The sequence below is a fragment of the Oenanthe melanoleuca genome, chromosome 5 (assembly GCF_029582105.1).
Source record: "Oenanthe melanoleuca isolate GR-GAL-2019-014 chromosome 5, OMel1.0, whole genome shotgun sequence".
NCBI classification, from domain to species: Eukaryota; Metazoa; Chordata; class Aves; order Passeriformes; family Muscicapidae; genus Oenanthe; species Oenanthe melanoleuca.
The window spans coordinates 6,400,646-6,424,793 of record NC_079339.1 but is presented as its reverse complement, the minus strand read 5'-3'; the positions used below and the strand labels follow the sequence as shown (position 1 = coordinate 6,424,793).

The 24,148-nt window shown below is 45.2% G+C and overlaps 1 protein-coding gene across 2 annotated transcripts; it reads right to left on the bottom strand.

Moving 5' to 3' along the window:
* Nucleotides 1–518: 518 nt before the first annotated feature.
* Nucleotides 519–11,093, bottom strand: LOC130254172 (RNA polymerase II elongation factor ELL2-like). 2 transcript variants are annotated; one of them, XM_056493472.1, is made up of 9 exons: nt 10,978–11,093; nt 7,476–7,717; nt 6,565–6,689; nt 6,063–6,153; nt 4,461–4,788; nt 3,266–3,332; nt 1,465–1,636; nt 990–1,034; nt 519–850 (listed from the first exon to the last, which is right to left on the bottom strand). In XM_056493472.1, exons 2-9 carry the CDS (start codon nt 7,659–7,661, stop codon nt 770–772), a joined length of 1,095 nt encoding a protein of 364 aa, XP_056349447.1. In that variant the 5' UTR covers nt 7,662–7,717; nt 10,978–11,093; the 3' UTR covers nt 519–769. The 2 variants fall into 2 exon arrangements, with proteins under 2 accessions (XP_056349447.1, XP_056349448.1); XM_056493473.1 differs by having other exon boundaries at nt 520–850; nt 7,476–7,720.
* Between the last annotated feature and the right edge of the window lie 13,055 nt (nt 11,094–24,148).

Genomic DNA, 24,148 nt, shown 5'->3' with positions numbered 1-24,148 from the left:
AGAGAACTACAAAACAAAGTTTTCATAGGAATACATTCATACAATTTCTCTTTCAAACCCTGTGAAGTATCTTCTCTCCAACACTTGTATATAGGTTTTGCAAAACACTTGCCAAGATCTCGATATTCGTTGGCTCAGTGACAAGGTGAAACCAAAAGTCTACAAGCAGTTCTGGGAGATGCTTCAGCTGACATCTTGGAGCAGCCTATATGCATTCATCTGTAACCCTCCAAAACAAGGTGATTTTGGGTTGTCCAAACTTTTATGCCATTGACAGCATAATGCAAAGTGTTTAAATTACAAGAAAGTTCAAAACCCACCCCTATTATTATTTCATAAAGAATTTCAATTTGCCACAGTATTTTCTTTAATTGTGCAAACCACAGTAGAGGTACGGGGCTTCCTCCTTCCACTGAAAAGTTTATTTCAATGGATAAACCTAGAGGCTTGAAGAAAAGAATGGACCAGATGAAAGCCCCTCCAAATACCATACAAGCCCCAATAAGTGAAGGCGTTATCAACAGTGAAATTCCTTTATTGTTAAAGTTCAATACTAACTTCTTCCTACTTCTAAAACATCCTAAACCTCTTTGATCTAATCCTACATTTTTAACAATGAATCTACTCCTCAGTTCTAACATAAGCTGCTGTTCAATACTAACTTATATAACCCTAAACACCTAATCTGAAACTTGAAATAAAAAGGTCACTGATAATGAAGGCTGAAGCAGATCTGTGGTGCCAGGATTCCACTCATTGCTTGTCATATTCAGATATTCTGCTCTGAATATGACAGCTTTTTGTGGAGGTACTGGCACCTGCTCTTCATTTCAGAGTAGCTGGGGCTACCCTGTGAAGGAGAAAGCAAAAGAAAATTAGGGCTTACAGACATTTCTGCAGAGTTTAGAATCTGATGTCCTTTGCTTTAAAAAAGCCTTGAGCCAGACTCAGCAGTAACCATGGCCCTGCAGGTCTGGTGTCACACATACCTGTTGTAACTGCTGATACTCTGTTAGGATTCGATGAAGCAACATCTTCAAAAAGAAAAAAAAAAGTAAGAATGTTTCACTCCAATCATAAAATGTAAACCTAGGTAAAACACTAAAAATACCCTCAGTTTGACTCTAGAGATTTTCTTCTCTGTGAGCCACCACTCTTCTGGGAGCTTTGCAAAAACAATCCCCAACTCCCAGCATCACCCAAGATCTGCAATTAAGCCTCTCAATAGGGAACAGAAGGAGCACATGCTCCAAGCCTCTGCTTGGGACACACTTCACCTTACTGTTTGTTTACAGACAGCTCAAACCAGGTTTTCTGGGCAGGGTCTTGCAAAAATCAGAACCACCCCAAGCTGTGTCTGAGCACATATGACAGTTCTGCAGTTTCCCTTTGACTGAGCAGCTCCAGGGAATCCAAAACACTGCTGAGAAGAAGCAGAGCCTTCATGGTTTCATCCGTCTTTACCTGATGGGCTTCAGAGCCTGGAATGAGACACTTCCATTGCTCATGAAACTGTATGAAATTCTTGTTGATCTTGGCAATCTGAAAATGTAAATTCCTGTATTCTTCATACTCTGCATTGAAGTCATCCTTGTAGTGTTGGCATTGCTCCAAGGAGACTATGGCGACGTATTTTCTAATGGAAAAATTAGATCATTTTTCTGTGAGAGAACTCTAAGGGAACATTCTAATGTGTTCCTATTCCATAAAGCACATGTGTAGCTCTACACCAACCACATGGCAAATGTCAAACACAGACTCCCAAGGTTCCAGTTAGTTGCTTTGAGACTGACTTTTCTATATGCAAGTTCATGAGCTTTAAGAGGATGTAGTCTGGTAACTCCAGAAATCTGCCACATTTCTATGACACTTAATTACTAATAGTTGACATTGGAGACGTTTTCTTCACTAGCAAGTGGAGCACATTTAGAAAACACTGACACTCATTTCAAGTATCAACAAACCAAAAAAGACCACAACTTCAGGAAGAGCAGAAACACTGCTAAATTATATTCTCTTTCGATATAGGAAAAACTTTAAAATTTCCATTTACTTTTGAAAATCCATCTGCAATACATTTTTGGCAGGGACTGCATTGATGGATTTGGTTGCAGAGAGTTGAACTTTTGAGTTACATTGATGTCTGCCTGTCTAACAACACAGTAGAGTTCATGGTAATATTAGATTCTTCTAGAGGACAGCAGTTACAAAACTGAGCCTTGAGGCGCTTGTAATACGGCAACAAAAACAAACTCTGTACTAGTCTGAAACTACAACTACAAAAAAACCCAAACCACATCAGCTCCTAAGGAGGGCAAAACTCATTAATGCTTAAAGCCACTGTTTGGAGAAAAATGTTCCTCATTCCCTTCTCCCTCAAGTCAACACAAGTGAGGTTTAAAAAGCTCATGATACAAATCCAAGATGAAGTGGCAATGAGAATATTAGACACCCCTTCCCAGCACTAACACACCCATGCTTTTACTCCTCTGGGCCTGAGCACCTGGTTCTTTTGAATGACAAAAACTCCCACCACATAAAAATAAATGCTTCAGAGCATCCTGAGATCAATTGCTAAATGCAGTAAATCTTCAACACATTGAAACTCAGTACCAAGACAGAGAGCAGCTTGTGCTAGGGATGCATCCCAGGCCAGATGCACCTGACTGCTGTGCTGGTGTGTTCTGAAAACAAACAGATGTCTTTCAATGTCTTGGGAGGTACTAGAGAATAAAGAGCCTGGACTTCTGACATCTGCCCAGTGACACTTCCTAGCAAGAGTCCTAGCACAGGCCTAACTCAGCTGCTCCCCTGCAGGGCCAGCCTTGCCCTCAGCCTTCCCACGGAGCATCCCTGGCTGTATCCAATGGGACCCAGGGCCCTGCAGTGCCTGCTCCAAAGGCCACAGCTGCCCCAGAGCCCAAGGGCTGCAGGAGGCCTGAGTGCCCTTGCCAACATCAGTGCTCTGACAGAAGCTGGCAGCCATTCCCAGTGTTTGATACCACACACACACACAAACACTTCTCCATCCCCTCCTGCACTGCAAATACGAGGAGGGGATGCAGCACCACTGCTGCAGCTGACCCTGAGCAACTGCACTGCGGGAAGGGAGGGCCAGTCCAGGCTGAACCCACCTCGGTGTTCATTTCAGATCTTAGCCTTGGAGATCCAGCAAAACCTTCTCAACATCATCCTTTCAAAACTGGGAAGAGGCTCACATGGCACCCCACTGCGAGTGTCAGTGCTTAACTACTATTTCACTCACCTCAAGTAGTCTGCTTGGGTGTTTGTTGCAGAGCATGTGGAGACAATGGAAGTATGTTTTCTTTGTCCTGCAGAAAAGCAGAATTTTGGCACAATTCATCAAGAGATCTTTTAAAAGCCAAACAATACTCACTGGGTGGCCTTGTAAAACTCATTTATAGCTGTGTTCTCACAGTAAATTACTCAGAAAAAGCTCCAAAAATCAATAATGGGCCACACACTGCTTTCTCTCAAGCAGCCAGTTCTGGGCTTTAGTAAGAAGGCATGGCTACTTTATTCTACTGCACTACCAGGTTGTAAAGCTCAGCTCAGCTTCTCTGTTTTGAAGTCATGAGGTGGCATCTCCACAGCTATTCACGTCACGCAGCAACAGATGCAGTTTCACAAAATGCAATAGCTTGAGATAGACAGAGGGGGAGAGAGAGAGACCAACATGGTGTTTCTAACAAGAAATAGAGAAAAAAGCTGGAGTTCTTCTCATGCCATGTTTTCATGGCCATTTCCTTGTCCATTCCAGAGGCCTAAAGTTCAGATGAAACAAACTTTGGATGTAAAACTTCTGCACTCTTGTCAGCAGGATAGTCACAGTATGTTCCATACAACTTGTAAGAATAGCTTTGCTGTGAGCATTTAATTTCCAAAAGTGTGTTTGCTCTCATGGCTCAGTCATGACAAAAGCTGCAGCCTAAGCCCACTGATACACAGTCCAGATTTTTCCTTCACCAACTGTACTGAATTTTGTGGCTCCTGAAGAACAATGCTCACGTGTTTTTAGATTCAAGCAAGAATCTTGTTCTTACTGTAGAGACTGTGTGTAAGGAAAAGACAGCTTACATCCCTTCCAGCCCAAGATCTAAGAACATCTGTGACCATCTGTACCTGCGGGTACTCAAATCTTGAGCAATATAAAGGTGGCACCCCCAGCACCAACAAGACCAAGGGTGAAGAAGGACTGGCTGGACCACAGAGAATCCATGTGGTGATGATATCTTCATATTAATGTTTCCCTCTTCTCTACACCCCACCTTTTCTCTTATTCCTTTCTATCTGCCTAGTTTGCATTTACTGTTGATAACATCTGTACAATTGAAAAGGATGTCACTTGTTGCCTAATTCAGGCAGAAGCTTCTCTTAATAACCAAATCTTTACACCACAATTCTCCAGGGAGCAGTTAAGAAATGCAGCATATTAATACCTTCATCGAAATCCAAAGGATGTGACTGCTTCAGCCTTCCCAATTCATTTTTCTTCCCCTTTGAACTGGGCATCTCCATCTGCACCCTGGCAGGCTCTGGGACACTAGAACTCTGGAACTTGTAACTCTGGTGCACCTCAGGGGTGCAGGAGGAAATGGAGCCAACCCTTGGAGACATGTTCTGAGTACGACTGGCAGTGGAAGGCAGCACCCAGGAAGAAGAGAGACCTTCAGCTGCTGGCTGGATGTGACTGGTGAACTGCTGGTGACCAATTCGCCTCTTCTTGCTCATCACAGGACTGGTAAAGTCAGAAGCCAGAGGCCGTTTCTGCAACAGAACAAAATAATTTGTTCATTAATCTATGATCAGGATCAGGATTTGCTCCCATTTGTAAAAAAGCAGCATTGCTGGAGTGGCAATGGTTAAAACCACATCTTTCTTAACTAAAAAGAGCATTCAAACCAGGAAATGGTGCAGGTAAATGCATCCTCTATCTCATTCCTACTTTCTCATCCAGACTTCAAGTTTATAGTTAAAAAGCTTTGGGACAAACACACTCCCTTCAGCAGCTCTATCAAAGGCTTCCCCTAAATGGGGAGGTCCAGTTGTTTTATTCTAACTCCCAGTTCATGCTTGTACACAGCTCTTGCTGTCACACACTCACATGATTTTCTAAAGAGTCTGCTTTAGCTGTCTACCTGTTAAAGACAAGATTAGTACTTTACTGACATAACCCAGAACTACAGGGTGTGGTGGTTGGTTGTGAATTCTCATCAGGATGATGAAAACAGACATCAGTCACATGTCAGGAAAATCTTGTTCTTTTAGGTGCAGTTGCCTTCACTCCAGCAGCCACTCCACTTTTTAAACTCAAAAGCTGATGGCTAAAATATTCTTGAATTATACAAGAGACTTTCACAAGTGGTGATTTATGAGCTCTTCCTTTTTCTTCACTACACTTCCACCATTTCTCAGCTCCTCCCAAGGTCTTTCTCAAAGGTGCTGGCTCACAGCCCTCAACACACGACCACAAGCTCCCCACTCCCACAGCAAACTTCAGGACTGAGGATGGAGTAGAACAGGACAGCCATGCTGTTCCCAGGCAGAGCAGAGGAGGAGAGAAATCAAGGCAGAGGAGGGCGTGAGGGAATATCACAATTCTGTAGATCCTGTGCTGGTCCTGCCATATGGATAATCTAGATGTGGAGTAAACAATGAGATTGAAAGCCAGAGAGAGGGAAAAGGGAGTGAGAGGGCCCCATCTGCCCCACCCTGGTGCAGCCTCTCATGTACAGTAATCTTTTGACACAGTTTTGTCATGCATGCAGAGCCAGCCCTTTGAGTCCTTCTGCAGGGAATGAGTTGAGAGTGGGGACTGAACTCAAGTCTCCAGGCAGAGCAGAAAGTCTGCTCAGGACAGTGCTGCTCCACCCCTGCAGGATCCTCTCTTCTGATCACAACCTTCCTGCCAAAGCAGTCAGAATGCCTGAGGCAGAACATGCTTTGGCCTGGTTCTGCACATGCACATCACAGCTTTTACACCATCAGCAGAGGGACAATCCTTAATACACAACAGAGAATGTTAAAAATGCAGCAAATACCTGAGCAGGTCTTGCTGGAGCGTCTGTCTCAGAAGGTCCCGGGGATGGCGCTTGGCTGGTGCTGGTGGGGTTCTGAGATGGAGCCGATTTGCTGTGAGGATGGTCCAACATTTCAGGTTACAAGGCCTAAATATCAACTGTCACAGTTCTTTTGTTACAGGTTAAACAGACATTCAGTGTCAGGACCCAATGAAACAGCATGAAGCTGATTTGAGGGAGCTTTAGGCTGGATATCAGGAAAACATTCTTGCCCCAGAGAGCACTCAAGCACTGGAACAGGCTCTTGTGGCCCGTGGTCACTGTAGCAGGAGCTCAAGAAGCATTTGGGCAACAGTCTTGGGCACAGGGTGTGATTCTTGTGGTGTCCTATGCAGGGCCAGGGAGTTGGACACCAGGATCTGGATGCGTTTCTGCTGACTCAGCATATTCTAACAACTGAGGCCATCTCCCAGGGTGTTTTTTCTGAAAAGGCTCTTCTCCTTCTTCTAAAGACTGAACTTACCTAGCAAGTATTAACTTCAAATTCTCCCTATCCATTTCAGTGTAGCCAGGCCAATCAGTCTGAAGGGTTTGAAAGAGATGTTCCTTCAGACTGAAGGAATTATCCTTTAGATTCAGGTTGGCTACCTACAGGCAGACATTTAAGAAAACAAACCTTTATTATGGTTGCTAATGCAAACTAGAGAAATCCACTGGTTCCTGCAGAGTCCTTCTATGAGAAGGTCGTGCACATGTCTTGCTCTATTCCTTTGACAATAAATGAGGCTCATATCTTCCTCAAGTCAAATACAAAATCCACTCAAAAAGCTAAAACGACATAGTAAAACTTCAAGTCCACTGATAGAAAAGTGATGGTTTAGACTTCATCACCTGACACCTGCTGAGAGTCCCTGCTGAGGTGCAGACAGGAAAAGTCTCCATCAATTTGATGCTATAACACATTAAATAACTCATCAACACACCATCATCACTCAAAAACTGGCCTTTTTCTTTCTTGGAAAACATAATAAACACTAATATTGCTCTGGTGGTCTCTGTTGATGTCTGTTCTCCTCAGCTTAAAAAAAAAAATGCAGAAGTAACAAATTCCTCAGAATCATGAATTCATATCTTAAATGCAGAACTAAGGTTGTGTTGGAAAGGGAAGCAAGTCTGTGAATCCATTTAATAAGCAACTCTGTGCATCCAAATTTGGATCCATTTGAATTATCCGCCCTGGCTGTTGTTCATAGCTAAAGAGGAAATTTTCTGACTGATCTATTAATGTTTGCATTATTCAGCAACAGCCATGGGAAACAGGCAATATTTTAAATGGAAAGTTTCTTATTTAAACTGTGGAGGAAAGAGTAAAAATTAAGGATCAATGAACAACGTGGTGGAAAAACATTGCTGGAACAAACTTCACAATCTCACCTGCTGGAGGATCTTGCCAAGGGTACCCTTGTCCTTTTGCATGACTCCATCTCTCTGCAAGCGGGCAAGCAGCTCTGGCTTCTTGTACGTCCTCAGAGCAAGTAAATGAATCACCCTGTCCCTGTAGGGTCGGCGATAAACAGCAGTGCAAGGATTCTCTTCACTCTCTGCAGGCTTCATGGGCATTGCTTTCTTCTTCTCTGGTGCAGGATGTCAAATGTTTGGTTGGGCTCTTATGATGTCTGCTTGTTTTCCCAAAGGAAACAAAAACAGAAAAATAAATGTCATAAAAGGAGTTTGGGAGAAGGCAAGCAAGTTGATTTAAAATGTAATGGAATTCTTGGGGACAGAGCTGAACTTGCATATCCTTGTGGATCACTTTGAGGTCAGAATATTCTCTGATTCTGTGACAAAGCCCAATACCTAACTGGCACTACATGGAGCATGTTGCAAGGGCACCCTCTACCCTACCAGCAACCAGACCTGGCTTACCTGAGTTTCTCTGTGCCAGTCCAAAGCAAAATTTGCCAGTCCCAGCTTCCACAATTGTCTCGCTACTGGCACACGTCAATCCCAAATACTGAATGTAAAATATTCCCTTTGGATCTATGCAAACTCTCACCAAGAATCACAGAAATCATCATTCACATGTGAAACAGCACATCCCTAATGAGAAATTTGTGGGTCTTTTCTCCAAAAAGACACGACACTGTCGCCTTAAAATGCTCTGCACAAAGCTGAGGCAGAGCAAGAGCTGCACTTTGAGTGAGTGACCATCACTGAGCCTCCAATGCAGCCAAGAGTTCAAGTAGAAAGCCATCCTTTCCCAATTGCTGGAATTTATAGGCCTGGGCTTCCCTTGAAATCAAATGCCTGAGTACAATTGAATTGGCCAGAGCTCAGCTGACAAACCAGGTGAGAGTGGTTCCCAAAAAGATCACAAAGTTTGGGCAGCACGCGAGGCTGGGATTTATTTGGTACTAAGGAAGCACATGCTGGAGTGAACTCCAAGAAGAATTTCAACTGGAAAAGCTGAATTTTGACTCTAACAGACACCAAAACCCTTTCTGTTTTGCTCAGCTCTATTTGCAATTCCTTGCTAGGTGTGAGATGGTAAATTTACCCCAGGTTACTCAGATGTAACAACATTTGAATTCCTGGGCTGAACTCATCATTTAGTACAGAATGTGCCACATTGGAGCTCAAAAGTCACTACAATGTCTATTGGCATAAGCATACTTTTTAACAAAAACAACCTACTGCCATCCAACTGCTTCATTCTGAAGGTAAAATTGGCTGACAGTGAAGTTAAAAAGCTATTCATCTGAAATTTGCCTGAACTTTTAATGCAATAGATGTATCACTTGCAAAGATCTGCAAAAGAAATATTCGACAGTCTTCTAGAAATCCCTCAATATTTTGCTTGTGTGACCGTTCATTCTTTACCCACATTGCTGTCATTGGCACAAAGTGCTGCCTCAGTACAATTCCACTAATATTTCTGTTTCAATCATCTGTAGTAGCAGAGCTTAGGACGGGGACAAGGCATGAAGGGGAACGGGGAGTCACCTGAACTTTCAATCCTTTTATGTCAGCTTCATGAATGAGTTTGCTCTAAGAGCATCCGTGCATTTATAAAAGAATGGGAACAAATCGTGTAAGGTACCAAACACATCAACTTGGATTACCTATGCAGCTTTTCATTGCTTGTTTAGCCTACAGCTTGTTTTCTCCTGGTTAATGAATTTAAATAACATTGTAATTAAATATTTAATTAATCCTAAGCATTGTATTCATCTTAACCATTGTAATTTTCTGCCTTCCAAAGTAGGTTGCTACGTGTCTTTTGGCAATCTGTTGTCAGAGTTGGATTGTTCGATCTCCAAAACTTTTCATTTTGCTCAACTAACCCTGATAACATTCGATAAACAAAGCCTGATGGCTTCAAAGTCTGGACACTGAAATCTAAACTTCATGACCTCCAAGAACACTTTGCAGTGACCAGAAGATATAGAAGAAACTAATAAAGATATTTCAGCCTCACAGCTCAATAAAACTTGTCTGGGAAAAAATTAAAACCAGACTGAAAAACAGGGACTAATTTGAATGAGGAGGGAGATACCAATATCCCATACAAGAGAAAATACTTATTAATTAATGAGTAGAATATATCATTTAGAACCAAAGGGCAGGAATTTCTATGTTGAAAATGAATCAGTAAGTGGAAATGCTTAGAAAGTGGCATGTATATGGCTGGAGTTCTCCACTATGCACCAGAGTTGGAAAAAAATAAAATAATACTACTGATACTAAAACAATTACTGTTCCTGGGTTTCATTTATCCTTATATTTTTGGCGACCCTGGTATAAATACGGAACAATGAGGAGTGCACTCATTTTGACCAAGAGCCATTCCCAGAGCATGAATTGACTGAATGTCACAGCACGGGGAATCTCTGAGTTCCCCTGGCAGCTGCTCAGTGCCATCCCTGTGAGTCGCTTCCCCCGGGGCGGCTCCTCAAAGGGGCCCGTGGGGCACCACTGGGGCCCAGCCCTGCCCAGCCGGTCCCGCAGGGTCAGCAGCGCCTGGCACCAGCACCATGGCCAAGCCCCCACCCAGTGCCGACCCCCAGAGCCCCACGCCCGCCCCTCATCTCTTGGTCCTGGGACCTCTGGGTCACCCTGACGGGCAGCGCAGCGGCCGTGGGGGCTCTGCGGGATGCAGTGCAGTTTGGGGCCCTGCGGATCCTGACCAGGCCCGCAGCTCCGCCATCCCGCTCTGCCTCGGCTGCTCCCGCTGCCACACAGCCACTGATCCTGTAGCAAAATCTGGAAAATGTGCAATATTTGCTAGGAAAATATGTGCTCTTTGTTGTTTGGCCTTTCTGGCTTCCAAGGCTCATTAACAAAAACCAGACATTTTCTCCATGAAACAAGAAGTAGCCAACAAGCCCTAAGTGATGGCCAGGCCTTGGAAAGGCAGAATCCTTGTTGCCTGAATTGCCTTATTAATGTGTAGGGCTTGATAGGCTTCAGTGGCCTCAGACCTAGGGGAGGTTAGCTAGGCTTGGGAAGATGAATGCACCTCGAATGGTGGACACAAAGAATGCAGAATTGCACAAGGATATTTGGCAGAACCCCCAAGTCAAGATCCAAATGAATCAAGCCAATGCAGCAACTGTGATGAATCAGCTCTGGTTGGGTAAAAGGTCATTCCAACAGGGGCAGACCATGGTCACCTCACCGACTCAAGAAATCTCTCACTAAGAAAAAAGAAAGACTGAGCATGCAGAGTAATTAGCATGAGAAGCAAGAAGATCTGTACCCAACAGGAGACAGAAGAATAATTATGAAGAGAACTCGGTAACCTGCAGTCAATGAACATGAATAGCTTTGCTGGCTAAAATGCAAAGTACTAAAATGTTCTGGTACTTGTGGTGCTGGCTTTGTGAATTTATCACTGAGCCCCCACCCCTTTCTGCACAGAACTGTAAGTATTTACCTCCACTCAGGTGTGGATCAGCCTCTTGAGCAATGGGTGTGAGATCCAAGCAATCTGGAGCAGCACTCGCTAAAGGCTCTGACACCTCCGCTCTCGCTGCAGCCGCGGAAGGGTCTGACCGGTCCTGCCGTGCGCTGGTGACAATGGCCACGTGTCCTTGGAAACGGGGAGTTCCATGTTCCAGGTTGGGTGGGATGTCACTGAGGAGCCGGATGAGACACACCCGGGACAGATGGAATTCCCAATAGGCACACCTGGGAATGCCCTGCCCTGTCCCATGACTGACTCAGCTCATTTCCAAGTGCAGGAAGGGGCACTCCGGCAACTCCAGTTGCTGCAGCTGTACAAACCAGGGCTAATGAAGTGTTTCTGCACAAAAGTGCTGTACTTGGCTGTCCCTGAGGTGAAGGTGTAGCTTAACACCTCTCACTAGGGCAGCAAGGTGAAGCCCTCTCAGCACTGGTCGATCCTGTGATTTTTTCAAAGCAGCCCAACTTTCCCTACAGCAAACACAATATAGCCTGGGAAGCTCTCCTGGGTCACAAAGCAGGAGAAATTCCCCTGGTGGGTCAATCCTGTTGTTGGCTGCTCAGTCTGCGATGTTCTTATGACTGAGAAACATTAAAACACAAAACAACACACTTTTGAGTCAATATTAATATAGGAGGTAATCTCAGCTCTGGTCTCTAACTGGAAGATTCCAGGGGCAGATACTGAAAAATGACAACCCCGCATAGGGTGAAAGTGGTTTTATAAGTCTGGAAAATTAGTATGATTGATAGGAATTCCCAAGTAGAAGCATGATAATGAGGAAATTTCTTCCTTTTCGTTCCACCTCTTCTGGAGCCCCTCTTTCTTGCTACTAGGTGTACTAGCTGTACAGGCTATACCTACTTTATGAGAAAGTACCTTGAGAACTATTTTCACCCTGGTTCACAGAGGAGCTAAGATAGGATAGGAGCCTTTGGAATGTGTTTTGTCTTTCTGCCTATCAGGGGAGGAAAAGTCCTGAAGCTGCCTAGGAATTATGTAACCATACAACAACAGTGTACACATATATGAATATATATGAAGGAAATAAAAAAGCAAAACTAATTTTGGCATCAGAAGAACACCCTTCTCCAATTCCTAACCATACTAAAACCCCTATAAATGAGACTTTCCATTTGAAAAAAACACTGAAAGTTAATGTAGCACTTGTTCACAGGATTACAAGGAAGGGAACTTCCCAATGGGGTTGAGGTTTGGGGTACAGATTTTTTACTAAGTCCCACTCAGAACTTAAACTAGAGTGCCATCCTGAAATGATCATCACCACCTCCTGAACTGCCTCCATGGAATAACTGCAGGGATCAGAGATGCCAGTCTGGAGAGAGGCTCAGCTGGCTTCAAATATGGATGCTGCCCAAAGGGAAAAGAACAAAAACAATGGAACCATTACTTTGCAAACTCAGTGCCTCACAAGATCAAGAGGGATTCCTTGGTTCCCAGATATAGGCAGAAATAGAACTGACAGGACCATCTTCACCTCTTCCTTCATGGCCTTGCTATCACAGGCCAATACGGCCCACAGTCCCACTAGTCCATTCAAGGTGTCTTCAGCAGCCGCAGCAGCAGAGGCACAGCTCAGAAAACATCAGGCAGCACTTCCCATTCCCTGTGTGGGCATGGCAGCGGGGCCAGGACTGCCAGGGCCAGGGCGAGTGGAGAGCACGGGCAGCACCGATCCCGACGAGCCACTGCTCTGACACTGCCAGCGGGACCCCCACTGGGATGAGGGGTCGGGAGGTGCCACTGAGCACTGAGATGGTTTTGGCAGCGCAGCAAGGCAGCTCAGGTGCCTGCCTGAGCCTTGAGTAGGCAGCAGCCAGCTCGGCCAGCAGCACCACATGGCCAGAGAGCTGCTGTGCTTCAGACTCACAGCGACGGCCACCCAGCAGGACAATTTCCACGTCAGAACTTCAGAGAGCTTTCCTCTTACCTTGGTGGATCCCAGGGAAATCTTTTGGACACTGTGATGCAGGATCAGCTTGTACAAGATTCTGATGACTCCACTCACAATGAACTCAGCCCAACCAGAGCCTGAGCAATCCCTGTGGGAACAGCTGAGGATTCCATTGCAGCTGAGAGGACAGGACCACTGCCTGTGAATGGACAATTCCTGTGAAGTCCTAAAGGCCTCAACAACAAGCCAAAGCTGACCTCCAGATGAACCTTCCAACCAAATATTACATTTACATTTACTCATTAACAAAATATTCACAATCATTACCAGTACATATATAAATTTGCTTGTTAGTGAGACAGGTTTTTACCTTTCTACACTTAGAAGCCAGATAAAGCCACAAAAACAGATCTCTCTATCTGGTTGTGTTTGAAGTTATATGGTGAAAGTAAACTGTCTTAGTTCCTCCCTGAGCCCTGGCCAAGAGGAGGATGAAACCAGATGTTCCCGCACTAGAACTTATGGTGGCTTGTTTATTCAACAGTATAAAATCTGGGCCCTCTCACAGCAAAGCTGACGGCTTTGCCTGTGGGTTGGCAAATTACAAAGGAATTCCCATTTACTGGGAGTGCCTCTGCAATCCTTTGCTGTGACAGGGGCTCCCCAGGTGAAGTGTCAGGACAATGGTCAAGTATTCGGCTAACTGGTGATGTATCTTTCTTAGTCCCTACGGACGATTTTTGCAGTAATAATGCAGTGCATTGCATAGCTTATCCTTTTGTATTTCTTTGCTGCTTTGCACTTCAGTAAATGACACATTCTGTAAATTGGTGTGGGTCCCTTGGTGCTGACCCTGACTGCTGGCAAAAGAGCAATCCATTCCCTTCAGAGCTGGACTTGGTGGAGGCACAAAATTTTGGCCAGGGCATGAGGCAGACACACACAAGATGGTGGCCCGGGCTGAGGCAGACACACTCAAGATGGTGGCCCGGGCTGAGGCAGACACACACAAGATGGTGGCCCGGGCTGAGGCTGTCCCTCCCCGGGAGCTGTGCAGCTCCTGCTGCCCAGCCTCGGCCCCAGAGCAGTGCGGGGCGGGCAGAGCCCCCCAGTCAGCCCTCTGTTTAAATGGACATTAACAGACACCCGGGGGACAGACACAGTGTGGCACCTGGTCTGCACGCACAAACATACACCAGGCAGTTTGTAACCTCGGCTGGCAGTATTTTGATGTCAAGACAATTCAAATAGGTGAAAATAGGAAGAAACTCCAGGGTTGAAAGATTTTAAAATTAAACCGTTTTTTAAGGCTAGTTTTTTTATCCCTTTTTTTTCTTTATCCCCAAAAGAGGGCCAAAAGATTTTCCCGTGCAGGTGGATTTCATTTAGCATAAAGAAGCATCACAGCTGTTTCCTCCATGCTGCAGTCATAGCGACTGTGAGGTCATGGAGATGGAGATGGGATCTACTTGAAGCCGACTGTGCAATGGGTGCTCACCTGGAACGTGTATCCCTCAGATAGCTACTATTTAGAACACTATGAAGACTGTGAAACTGAAGTACAAACCAGAATTGCAGCAGGAAGTCCATTGTGGTTTATTGTTCAAGTTGAGCACAGGTTTTGTGTTCAGCAGACTCACAGGCAGGGACTTCTTGGGCCGCTTGTCTGGCGCCCATTATTTTGAGTAGAGGATTGCAGGAATAAAAGAAAAGGAGCCCATCAACTACTGAAGAGAAACAGTCACTGACAGGAAGCAGTGGGTGAAGAAATGTGAGGGGGGAAAAGGCAAAAAACATGAGGTGCCAAGTGTGAGAAATGTGAGTGGAAGTAGGAGAGGAGTGGGAGGGAAGAAAAGGGTAGGAAACCTGAGTGGAAAAAGGTGAGAAACGTAGGGGGAAAAAGTGGAAGGAAATGTGAGGGGTATAGAATGATAAACTTTAGTGACAAAGAGAGAGAAACAGGCAGAAAATGTGAGGGGAACATTGTGAGAATCCTGAGGGAGAAAAAGCGAGAAACCTGAGGGCAGAAAAAGGCAGAAAACGTGAGTGAAAAAAGGGCACAGAATGGGAGAGAGAATGTAAAGAACATGAGAGGAAAGAATGATAAATGTGAATGGAAAAGTGTGAGAAATGTGAGAAGAAAAGGCTGGGAAACATGAGGGGAAAAGTGAGAAACGTGAGGAGAAAACTTTGAGAAACATGACTGAGAAAAGAGAGAAAGATGAGGGCACAAAAAAGGCAGGATACGAGATAGAAAAATTGTGAGAAACATGAGGGAAGAAACATAACAGGAAACGAGTGGGACGGTTTGGAAATGTGAGACGAAAAGTGTTCGGAAAGTGAGCTGAAAAGGTGGGGGAAATGAGTAAAATTTGGAAGGAACAGCACCTGAAAACTGAGAATTGGGAGTGGGAACAGGTGGAAATGTGAGAGGGAAAAGGAAAGTAAATATGAAGAGAGAAAAGGGCAGAGGAGAAGGCAGTATTGGCATAACAGCTGCAATAATTCCTAACACATTCCCCCATACATTTGTCTATTTGGACAAGCCCAGGGCTTCTCTGTATGTACGTCTCTACCTCTGCCTTTCTTCCTATTTGGAAGCAGTCAAACAGGCAGGATTTGCCCACCTGCAGGAGCTGTTCCAAGCTGGGAACGTGACTGGCAGTGCTGATTTCCAGAGGCTTCAGTGTCCCAGGTGAAGGCAAGGCAGGAGCAGTTGAAAGGTGCTGGCGCTGCTGCTGCTCTGTGCCAGAGAGCCCCGGCTGGGCAGGGCAGGGCACGGCGCCCACTGCGCTGCGGGCTCTTTCTGCTGCCACAGCTGGGCACACCTGGGAACAGGTTATGACCACCTGTGGAAAAACCACAGGGTTTTTGAGGGCTGCCTTGCTCTGCACACACCCAGGGCACCTGCAGCACAGAGAACTTTGGGCCCCAAAAACATAAACCAGAGGGGAACTGCTGGAAAAGATTTCATTTTCACCTTTCAATAGAAGTTATTACAGTGCAAGTTACCCAGCGGGGCCCGATCCCCACTGCCAGCTCAGGGTGAGAAAGGAGGCATTTCTTTATTTCAGTGCTGGCTGCATGGGGAAGCACTTTTCTAAGACGTGCTCACTGAGAAATATCAGCTACTAGTTTGTAACCATGCAACTAAGACACACTCATTACTTTGCTGAAACTCACAGGCTCAACATTCCCCCAAATTATTTGATATATTTCAATCACTTCTCAGAAGTTATTAACAGGAGATTAGGGGTCTATTGAGGGTCTCTCGTGGTCATTTTGGGGAACATTCTCCTCTGATGGTCAAGAACCTCCTCAAACCACTTTCTTCCCCTTGAATGCATTCCAGCTACCTCCTTAGGAGGACCATGCTCTTTCTTCTCAAGGCTAAGATAGCCACTTGCACACATTCATCACTGCACTGAAGGAAGACATGGCTCAACACTGTCTGTTAAAGCTAAAGGAGTTCATGATTTGTTACAGTTAAACATTTTCTTACCCTCTCTGTCAATGCACCTTGCAAATGCTTTTGCAGACTGAAACCACTTTGGGTCTTACCTTCAGAAATTAAACATTGCCTACTGAAACGCTTCTGCTCCCTTCCAAATCAGCTCACTACTCAAGCACAAGCCTCAGGCTCATTCTCGATTCCCTCTGCGAGAAAGGAGGTAATATTTTGCTGCAGCCGAAAAGTTATTAGAAAAAAGGATGGAAGTTGTTGCTTCTAGGTGTTGTTATTTATGGTTTGGATTGGTTCTAGTCAATTTGTAGGGTGTTACTGTGAGCTGAGAGTGGGGCAAGGATGAACACCAGACCAAAAAGAAAGTAGGATGAACGGGGAAGGGACAGACATAAAAGAAGGCAGACAGAAGAGAACACAAGTTCTCACATATGAAGCCAGTAGGAAAGGGGACAGGGATCGTCCCCAGCTGGGAAAGGCAAGAAAAAGAAGTATTTTGTTGGAGTATGTGTATGTTCTGCTTTCAGGGGAGGGACACACACACCTGGCTCTGCTGAATCTCTACTAAGGAGCTTTTTCTCTTTTGCTTGTTGAGTTTGTCCCCATTTAATTTTATCCAAGAGTTGGTTCATTTCTGATATCTCTTTCCCAGCAGCTCAGAGCTGCATTGCCCAGTGCTTGCTGTGCACCAGAGAGCACAAAGCAGGCTGGCCTGGTGCCCCTGATTATTTCTGCAAAACACTCTGCATTTCACACCTTTGCTCAGGCTCAGTGCACAACTGCGGGATTGCAGGCGCTTCCTGCCAGAGCTGTGTGAGGCACTGTCTCCTGCAGCTCTGAGCTGACAAGCTGTCAGTGCCTCCCGCTGGCCTCGGTTCCCTGGCACAAGTGCCGTGCCTGAAGGACGCTGGCCTGCGCTGGAGCCTGTGGAGCAGCCCGGCTCCCTCCCGCTGTGCCCAGAGTGCTGCACACGCTGCTGACCTTGCCCAGGAGGTGCAGGGCAGCCGGCAGAAGAGCAGCAATCCTCAGCCAGGCCACCAGCCCTGGGCTGCTGTTTGCCTTTCTCTCCTCCTGGGCAGACTCCAGACGGCCAATGCCAGCAGTCTGTGCTGTGCCCAGCACGGCTGCGCTTCCCCTCGGGACCAGCCAGCTGCCAGTTTGGCTCTGAGAGCAGAGGATTCTCCCGCAGCCAGGAGGAGGCACCCAGGGCCGGGCTGCTGCCTCTTGCAGCTACAAGGGCCTCCTTCCATCCTGCCTCTGCCCAGTCACGGCTGAAGGCCTGAACATGCACAGGGGTTTTGGCTGCCCCACTCCTTTGGCTTTGCTGTCAAAGTCCAGTGCCCTTTCTGTCTCAAAAAGAAACACCATGGCTGGAGAAAACCTGGCCAGTAGGCCAAATTCCAAAGGCAGTGTGTTCTGGAGAGGATGAGTAAAGAAGAGCCTTCCCCACTTCCAAAGCACAGCAAAGAAGCCAGAAGTGCCACATTGCAGCATTACGAAACAACTGACAATTCAGAAGGAAGTATTGAACTTTCTTACAGTGTCAGAAGAAAGGGAATCTTCCACAGGAGTTGAGATTTCAGAAACGGTTTTTCTCTTCAATCCTACTCTATATTCCTACTCTACAATCCTCCTCAAGAATCCTACTCTAAGTTGGTTGTGGAGTAAATGATCCTGATGTGATTATCAAAGTCTTTCTCTTTCTTTCTCCTCTTCACTAAAATGATGAGTGGCACCAGGATGGAAGTAGGCTTAGATGATGTTTTAGGTGTTCATTCACAAAACACTCTAAGGTTACTTCAAAATTTTTGGTGTGGTTCCAATTGAGGAAGTTGTAAAATACTCTCCAAGGCAGGAAGAGGCATTCACAGCCCCTTTGAATGTTCTCAAATATCGCCCTCCCTCAGTCAATTCCATATCCTTCCCCAGAAAAAGGTTATGGCATTGCAGGCCACATCTCAGCTGAATATTAAATAAATAGCAGGAAACTTAGGAAAGGGATTAGACTTCAAACTTCACAGACTCCATAGGTCTGTGTAGGCATCAAAATCTGTGTCTCTCTAGAAAGACTGGTTGGGACAGAGTGTTACTGAGAGAACTACAAAACAAAGTTTTCATAGGAATACATTCATACAATTTCTCTTTCAAACCCTGTGAAGTATCTTCTCTCCAACACTTGTATATAGGTTTTGCAAAACACTTGCCAAGATCTCGATATTCGTTGGCTCAGTGACAAGGTGAAACCAAAAGTCTACAAGCAGTTCTGGGAGATGCTTCAGCTGACATCTTGGAGCAGCCTATATGCATTCATCTGTAACCCTCCAAAACAAGGTGATTTTGGGTTGTCCAAACTTTTATGCCATTGACAGCATAATGCAAAGTGTTTAAATTACAAGAAAGTTCAAAACCCACCCCTATTATTATTATCATAAAGAATTTCAATTTGCCACAGTATTTTCTTTAAATTGTGCAAACCACAGTAGAGGTACGGGGCTTCCTCCTTCCACTGAAAAGTTTATTTCAATGGATAAACCTAGAGGCTTGAAGAAAAGAATGGACCAGATGAAAGCCCCTCCAAATACCATACAAGCCCCAATAAGTGAAGGCGTTATCAACAGTGAAATTCCTTTATTGTTAAAGTTCAATACTAACTTCTTCCTACTTCTAAAACTTCCTAAACTTCTTTGATCTAATCCTACATTTTTGACAATGAATTACTCCTCAGTTCTAACATAAGCTGCTGTTCAATACTAACTTATATAACCCTAAACACCTAATCTGAAACTTGAAATAAAAATCCAGAGGTCACTGATAATGAAGGCTGAAGCAGATCTGTGGTGCCAGGATTCCACTCATTGCTTGTCATATTCAGATATTCTGCTCTGAATATGTGACAGCTTTTTGTGGAGGTACTGGCACCTGCTCTTCATTTCAGAGTAGCTGGGGCTACCCTGTGAAGGAGAAAGCAAAAGAAAATTAGGGCTTACAGACATTTCTGCAGAGTTTAGAATCTGATGTCCTTTGCTTTAAAAAAGCCTTGAGCCAGACTCAGCAGTAACCATGGCCCTGCAGGTCTGGTGTCACACATACCTGTTGTAACTGCTGATAATCTGTTAGGATTCGATGAAGCAACATCTTCAAAAAGAAAAAAAGAAGAATAATGTTTCACTCCAACCATAAATGTAAACCTAGGTAAAACACTAAAAATACCCTCAGTTTGACTCTAGAGATTTTCTTCTCCTTGAGCCATCACTCTTCTGGGAGCTTTGCAAAAACAATCCCCAACTCCCAGCATCACCCAAGATCTGCAATTAAGCCTCTCAATAGGGAACAGAAGGAGCACATGCTCCAAGACTCTGCTTGGGACACACTTCACCTTACTGTTTGTTTACAGACAGCTCAAACCAGGTTTTTGGGCAGGGTCTTGCAAAAATCAGAACCACCCCAAGCTGTGTCTGAGCACATATGAGAGTTCTGCTGCTTCCCTTTGTCTGACTGAGCAGCTCCAGGGAATCCAAAACATTGCTGTGAAGAAACAGAGCTTTCATGGTTTCATCCGTCTTTACCTGATGGGCTTCAGAGCCTGGAATGAGACACTTCCACTGTTCATGAAACTGTATGAAATTCTTGTTGATCTTGTCAATCTGAAAATGTAAATTCCTGTATTCCTCATACTCTGCATTGAAGTCATCCTTGTAGTGCTGACGTTGCTCCAAGGAGACTATGGCGATGTATTTTCTAATGGAAAAAATCAGATCATTTTTCTGTGAGAGAACTCTAAGGGAACATTCTAATGTGTTCCTATTCCATAAAGCACATGTGTAGTTCTACACCAACCACATGGCAAATGTCAATCACAGACTCCCAAGGTTCCAGTAAATTGCTCTGAGACTGGCTTTTCTATATGCAAGTTCATGAGCTTAAGAGGATGCAGTCAGGTAACTCCAGAAATCTGCCACATTTCTATGACACTTAATTACTAATAGTTGACATTGGAGAGGTTTTCTTCATTAGCAAGTGGAGCACATTTAGAAAACACTGGCACTCATTTCAAGTATCATAAAGCCAACAAAGACCACAACTTCAGGAAGAGCAGAAACACTGCTAAATTATATTCTCTTTTGATATAGGAAAAACTTCAAAATTTCCATTTACTTTTGAAAATCCATCTGCAATACATTTTTGGCAGGGACTGCATTGATGGATTTGGTTGCAGAGAGTCGAACTTTTGAGCTACATTGATGTCTACCTGTCTAACAGCAAAGCAGAGTTCATGGTAATATTAGATTCTTCTAGAGGACAGCAGTTACAAAACTGAGCCTTGAACTGAAGCACTTATAATATGGCAACAAAAACAAACTCTGTACTAGTCTGAAACTACAACTACAAAAAACCCAAACCACATCAGCTTCTAAGAAGGGCAAACTCATTAATGATTAAAGCCACTGTTCGGAGAAAAATATTCCTCATTCCCTTCTCCCTCAAGTCAACACAAGTGAGGTTTAAAAAGCTCATGATACAAATCCAAGATGAAGTGGCAATGAGAATATTAGACACCCCTTCCCAGCACTAACACACCCATGCTTTTACTCCTCTGGGCCTGAACACCTGGTTCTTTTGAATGACAAAAACTCCCACCACATAAAAATAAATGCTTCAGAGCATCCTGAGATTAATTGCTAAATGCAGTAAATCTTCAACACATTGAAACTCAGTACCAAGACAGAGAGCAGCTTGTGCTAGGGATGCATCCCAGGCCAGATGCACCTGACTGCTGTGCTGGTGTGTTCTGAAAACAAACTGATGTCTTTCAATGTCTCCCAGTGTTTTGCGAGGTAGCAGAGAAGAAAGAGCCTGGACTTCTGACATCTGCCCAGTGACACTTCCTAGCAAGAGTCCTAGCACAGGCCTAACTCAGCTGCTCCCCTGCAGGGCCAGCCTTGCCCTCAGCCTTCCCACGGAGCATCCCTGGCTGTATCCAATGGGACCCAGGGCCCTGCAGTGCCTGCTCCAAAGGCCACAGCTGCCCCAGAGCCCAAGGGCTGCAGGAGGCCTGGGTGCCCTTGCCAACATCAGTGCTCTGACAGAAGCTGGCAGCCATTCCCAGTGTTTGATACCACACACACACACACTTCTCCATCCCCTCCTGCACTGCAAATACGAGGAGGGGATGCAGCACCACTGCTGCAGCTGACCCTGAGCAACTGCACTGCGGGAAGGGAGGGCCAGTCCAGGCTGAACCCACCTCGGTGTTCATTTCAGATCTTAGCCTTGGAGATCCAGCAAAACCTTCTCAACATCATCCTTTCAAAACTGGGAAGAGGCTCACATGGCACCCCACTGCGAGTGTCAGTGCTTAACTACTATTTCACTCACTTCAAGTAGTCTGCTTGGGTGTTTGTTGCAGAGCATGTGGAGACAATGGAAGTATGTTTTCTTTGTCCTGCAGAAAAGCAGCATTTTGATACACTTCATCAAGAGATCTTTAAAAGCCAAACAATACTCACTGGGTGGCCTTGTAAAACTCATTTAGAGCTGTGTTCTCACAGTAAATTACTCAGAAAAAGCTCCAAAAATCAATAATGGGGCACACACAACTTTCTCTCAAGCAGCCAGCTCTGGGCTTTAGTAAGAAGGCATGGCTACTTTATTCTACTGCACTACCATGTTGTAAAACTCAGCTCAGCTCAGCTCAGCTTCTCTGTTTTGAAGTCATGAGGTGGCATCTCCACCGCTATTCCCATCACTCAGCAACAGATGCAGTTTCACAAAATGCAATAGCTTGAGATAGACAGAGGGGGAGAGAGAGAGACCAACATGGTGGTTCCAAGAAGAAATAGAGAAAAAAAGCTGGAGTTCTTCTCATGCCATGTTTTCATGGCCATTTCCTTGTCCATTCCAGAGGCCTAAAGTTCAGATGAAACAAACTATGGATGCAAAATTTCTGCACTCTTGTCAGCAGGATAGTCACAGTATGTTCCATACAACTTGTAAAAACAGCTTTGTTGTGAGCATTTAATTTCCAAAAGTGCGTTTGCTCTCATGGCTCGGTCATGACAAAAGCTGCAGCCTAAGCCCCGACTTGAAACTCAGTCCAGATTTTTCCTTCACCAACTGTACTGAATTTTGTGGCTCCTGAAGAACAATGCTCATGTGTTTTTAGACTCAAGCAAGAAACTTTTCCTTGCTGTAGAGACTGTGTGTAAGGAAAAGACAGCTTACGTCCCTTCCAGCCCAAGATCTAAGAACATCTGTGACCATCTGTTGGGGGTTGAGTGTTTTTCCTATTGCTGTGTCAATTTAAAGAATTTTTCCCATTGTCATGCCAATGGAGCTGCCGGTTACACCGCGGATCTTTGCGGGCTCTGGACAAAAGGGGTAGGTGGGATCGGCTTGGAGAGGGGCTCTCATGCTTCCGGAGCGGACTGTGTTTCCGGGGAGCGGGGAGGAGGATCCTTCGGTCTTGGAGCCACGCGGCCGAACGCAGGAGAGCCAGACCCTCTGCCATCACCTGCCCTGCATCTGCCCTGCTACAGCCTCCAGTCTCTGCGGACACAGCTGACCACCAGAGCCCAAACGGTGAGCGAGGAGCTGCCCGCTCCAGCCGCTCCCCCCTGAGACCGGCGGCCGCGGCCGCCCCTCCCGCCTCCGCTCCTGCCGAGAGAGAGCATGCTCCCAGCTAAAGAAAGGACTGGAACCGAGTAATCTGTTCTGTTTTGTTAGTAATTTTAACAACTGCTGTTGTCTCTGCTGGTACAGTTAGATATATTAGTAAAAGAGCTGTTATTCCTACCCCCTTATCTCTGCCTCAGAGCCCTTGATTCAAAAGTTTATAGTATTTGGGGGGAGTGCAATTCGGGTCTCTGTTTCAAAGGAAAATTTCTGCCTTTCTTGGCAGACACCTGTCCTTCAAACCAGGACACCATCTGTACCTGCGGATACTCAAATCTTGGGCAGTATAAAGGTGGTACCTCCAGAGCCACTTGGGCACCCCCACCACCAAAAAGACCAAGGGTGAAGAAGGACTGGCTGGACCACAGAGAATCCATGTGGTGATGATATCTTCATAACAATGTTTCCTCTTCTCTACACCCCACCTCTCTTCTCCTATTCCTTTCTATCTCTCTAGTTTGCATTTACTGTTAATAACATCTGTACAATTGAAAGGGATGCCTCTTGTTGCCTAATTTAGGCAGAAACTTCTCTTAATAACCAAATCTTTACACCACAGTTCTCCAGAAAGCAGTTAGGAATAGCAGCATTTTAATACCTTCATCGAAATCCAAAGGATGTGACAGCTTCAGCCTTCCCAATTCGTTTTTCTTCCCCTTTGAATTGGACACATCCATCTGCACCCTGGCAGGCTCTGGGACACTAGAACTCTGGAACTTGTCATTCTGGTGCACCTCAGGGGTGCAGGAGGAAATGGAGCCAACCCTTGGAGACATGTTCTGAGTACGACTGGCAGTGGAAGGCAGCACCCAGGAGGAAGAGAGACCTTCAGCTGCTGGCTGGATGACTGGTGAACTGCTGGAGACCAATTCGCCTCTTCTTGCTCATCACAGGACTGGTAAAGTCAGAAGCCAGAGGCCGTTTCTGCAACAGAACAAAATAATTTGTTCATTAATCTATGATCAGGATCAGGATTTGCTCCCATTTGTAAAAAAGCAGCATGGTTGGTGAGGCAATGGTTAAAACCACATCTTTCTTAACTAAAAAGAGCATTCAAACCAGGAAATGGTGCAGGTAAATGCATCCTCTAT

Bases quoted from the DNA above. Each gene is read 5' to 3' on its own strand.
- LOC130254172 (XM_056493472.1), bottom strand. From the start codon at position 7,661: ATGCCCATGAAGCCTGCAGAGAGTGAAGAGAATCCTTGCACTGCTGTT. The intron at 6,690-7,475 runs GTGAGATTGTGA...GTCTGCCTGTAG, and splicing joins TTGGCAAGATCCTCCAGCAG to GTAGCCAACCTGAATCTAAA. The intron at 851-989 runs GTATGTGTGACA...TCTCCTTCACAG, and splicing joins AGTATCAGCAGTTACAACAG to GGTAGCCCCAGCTACTCTGA.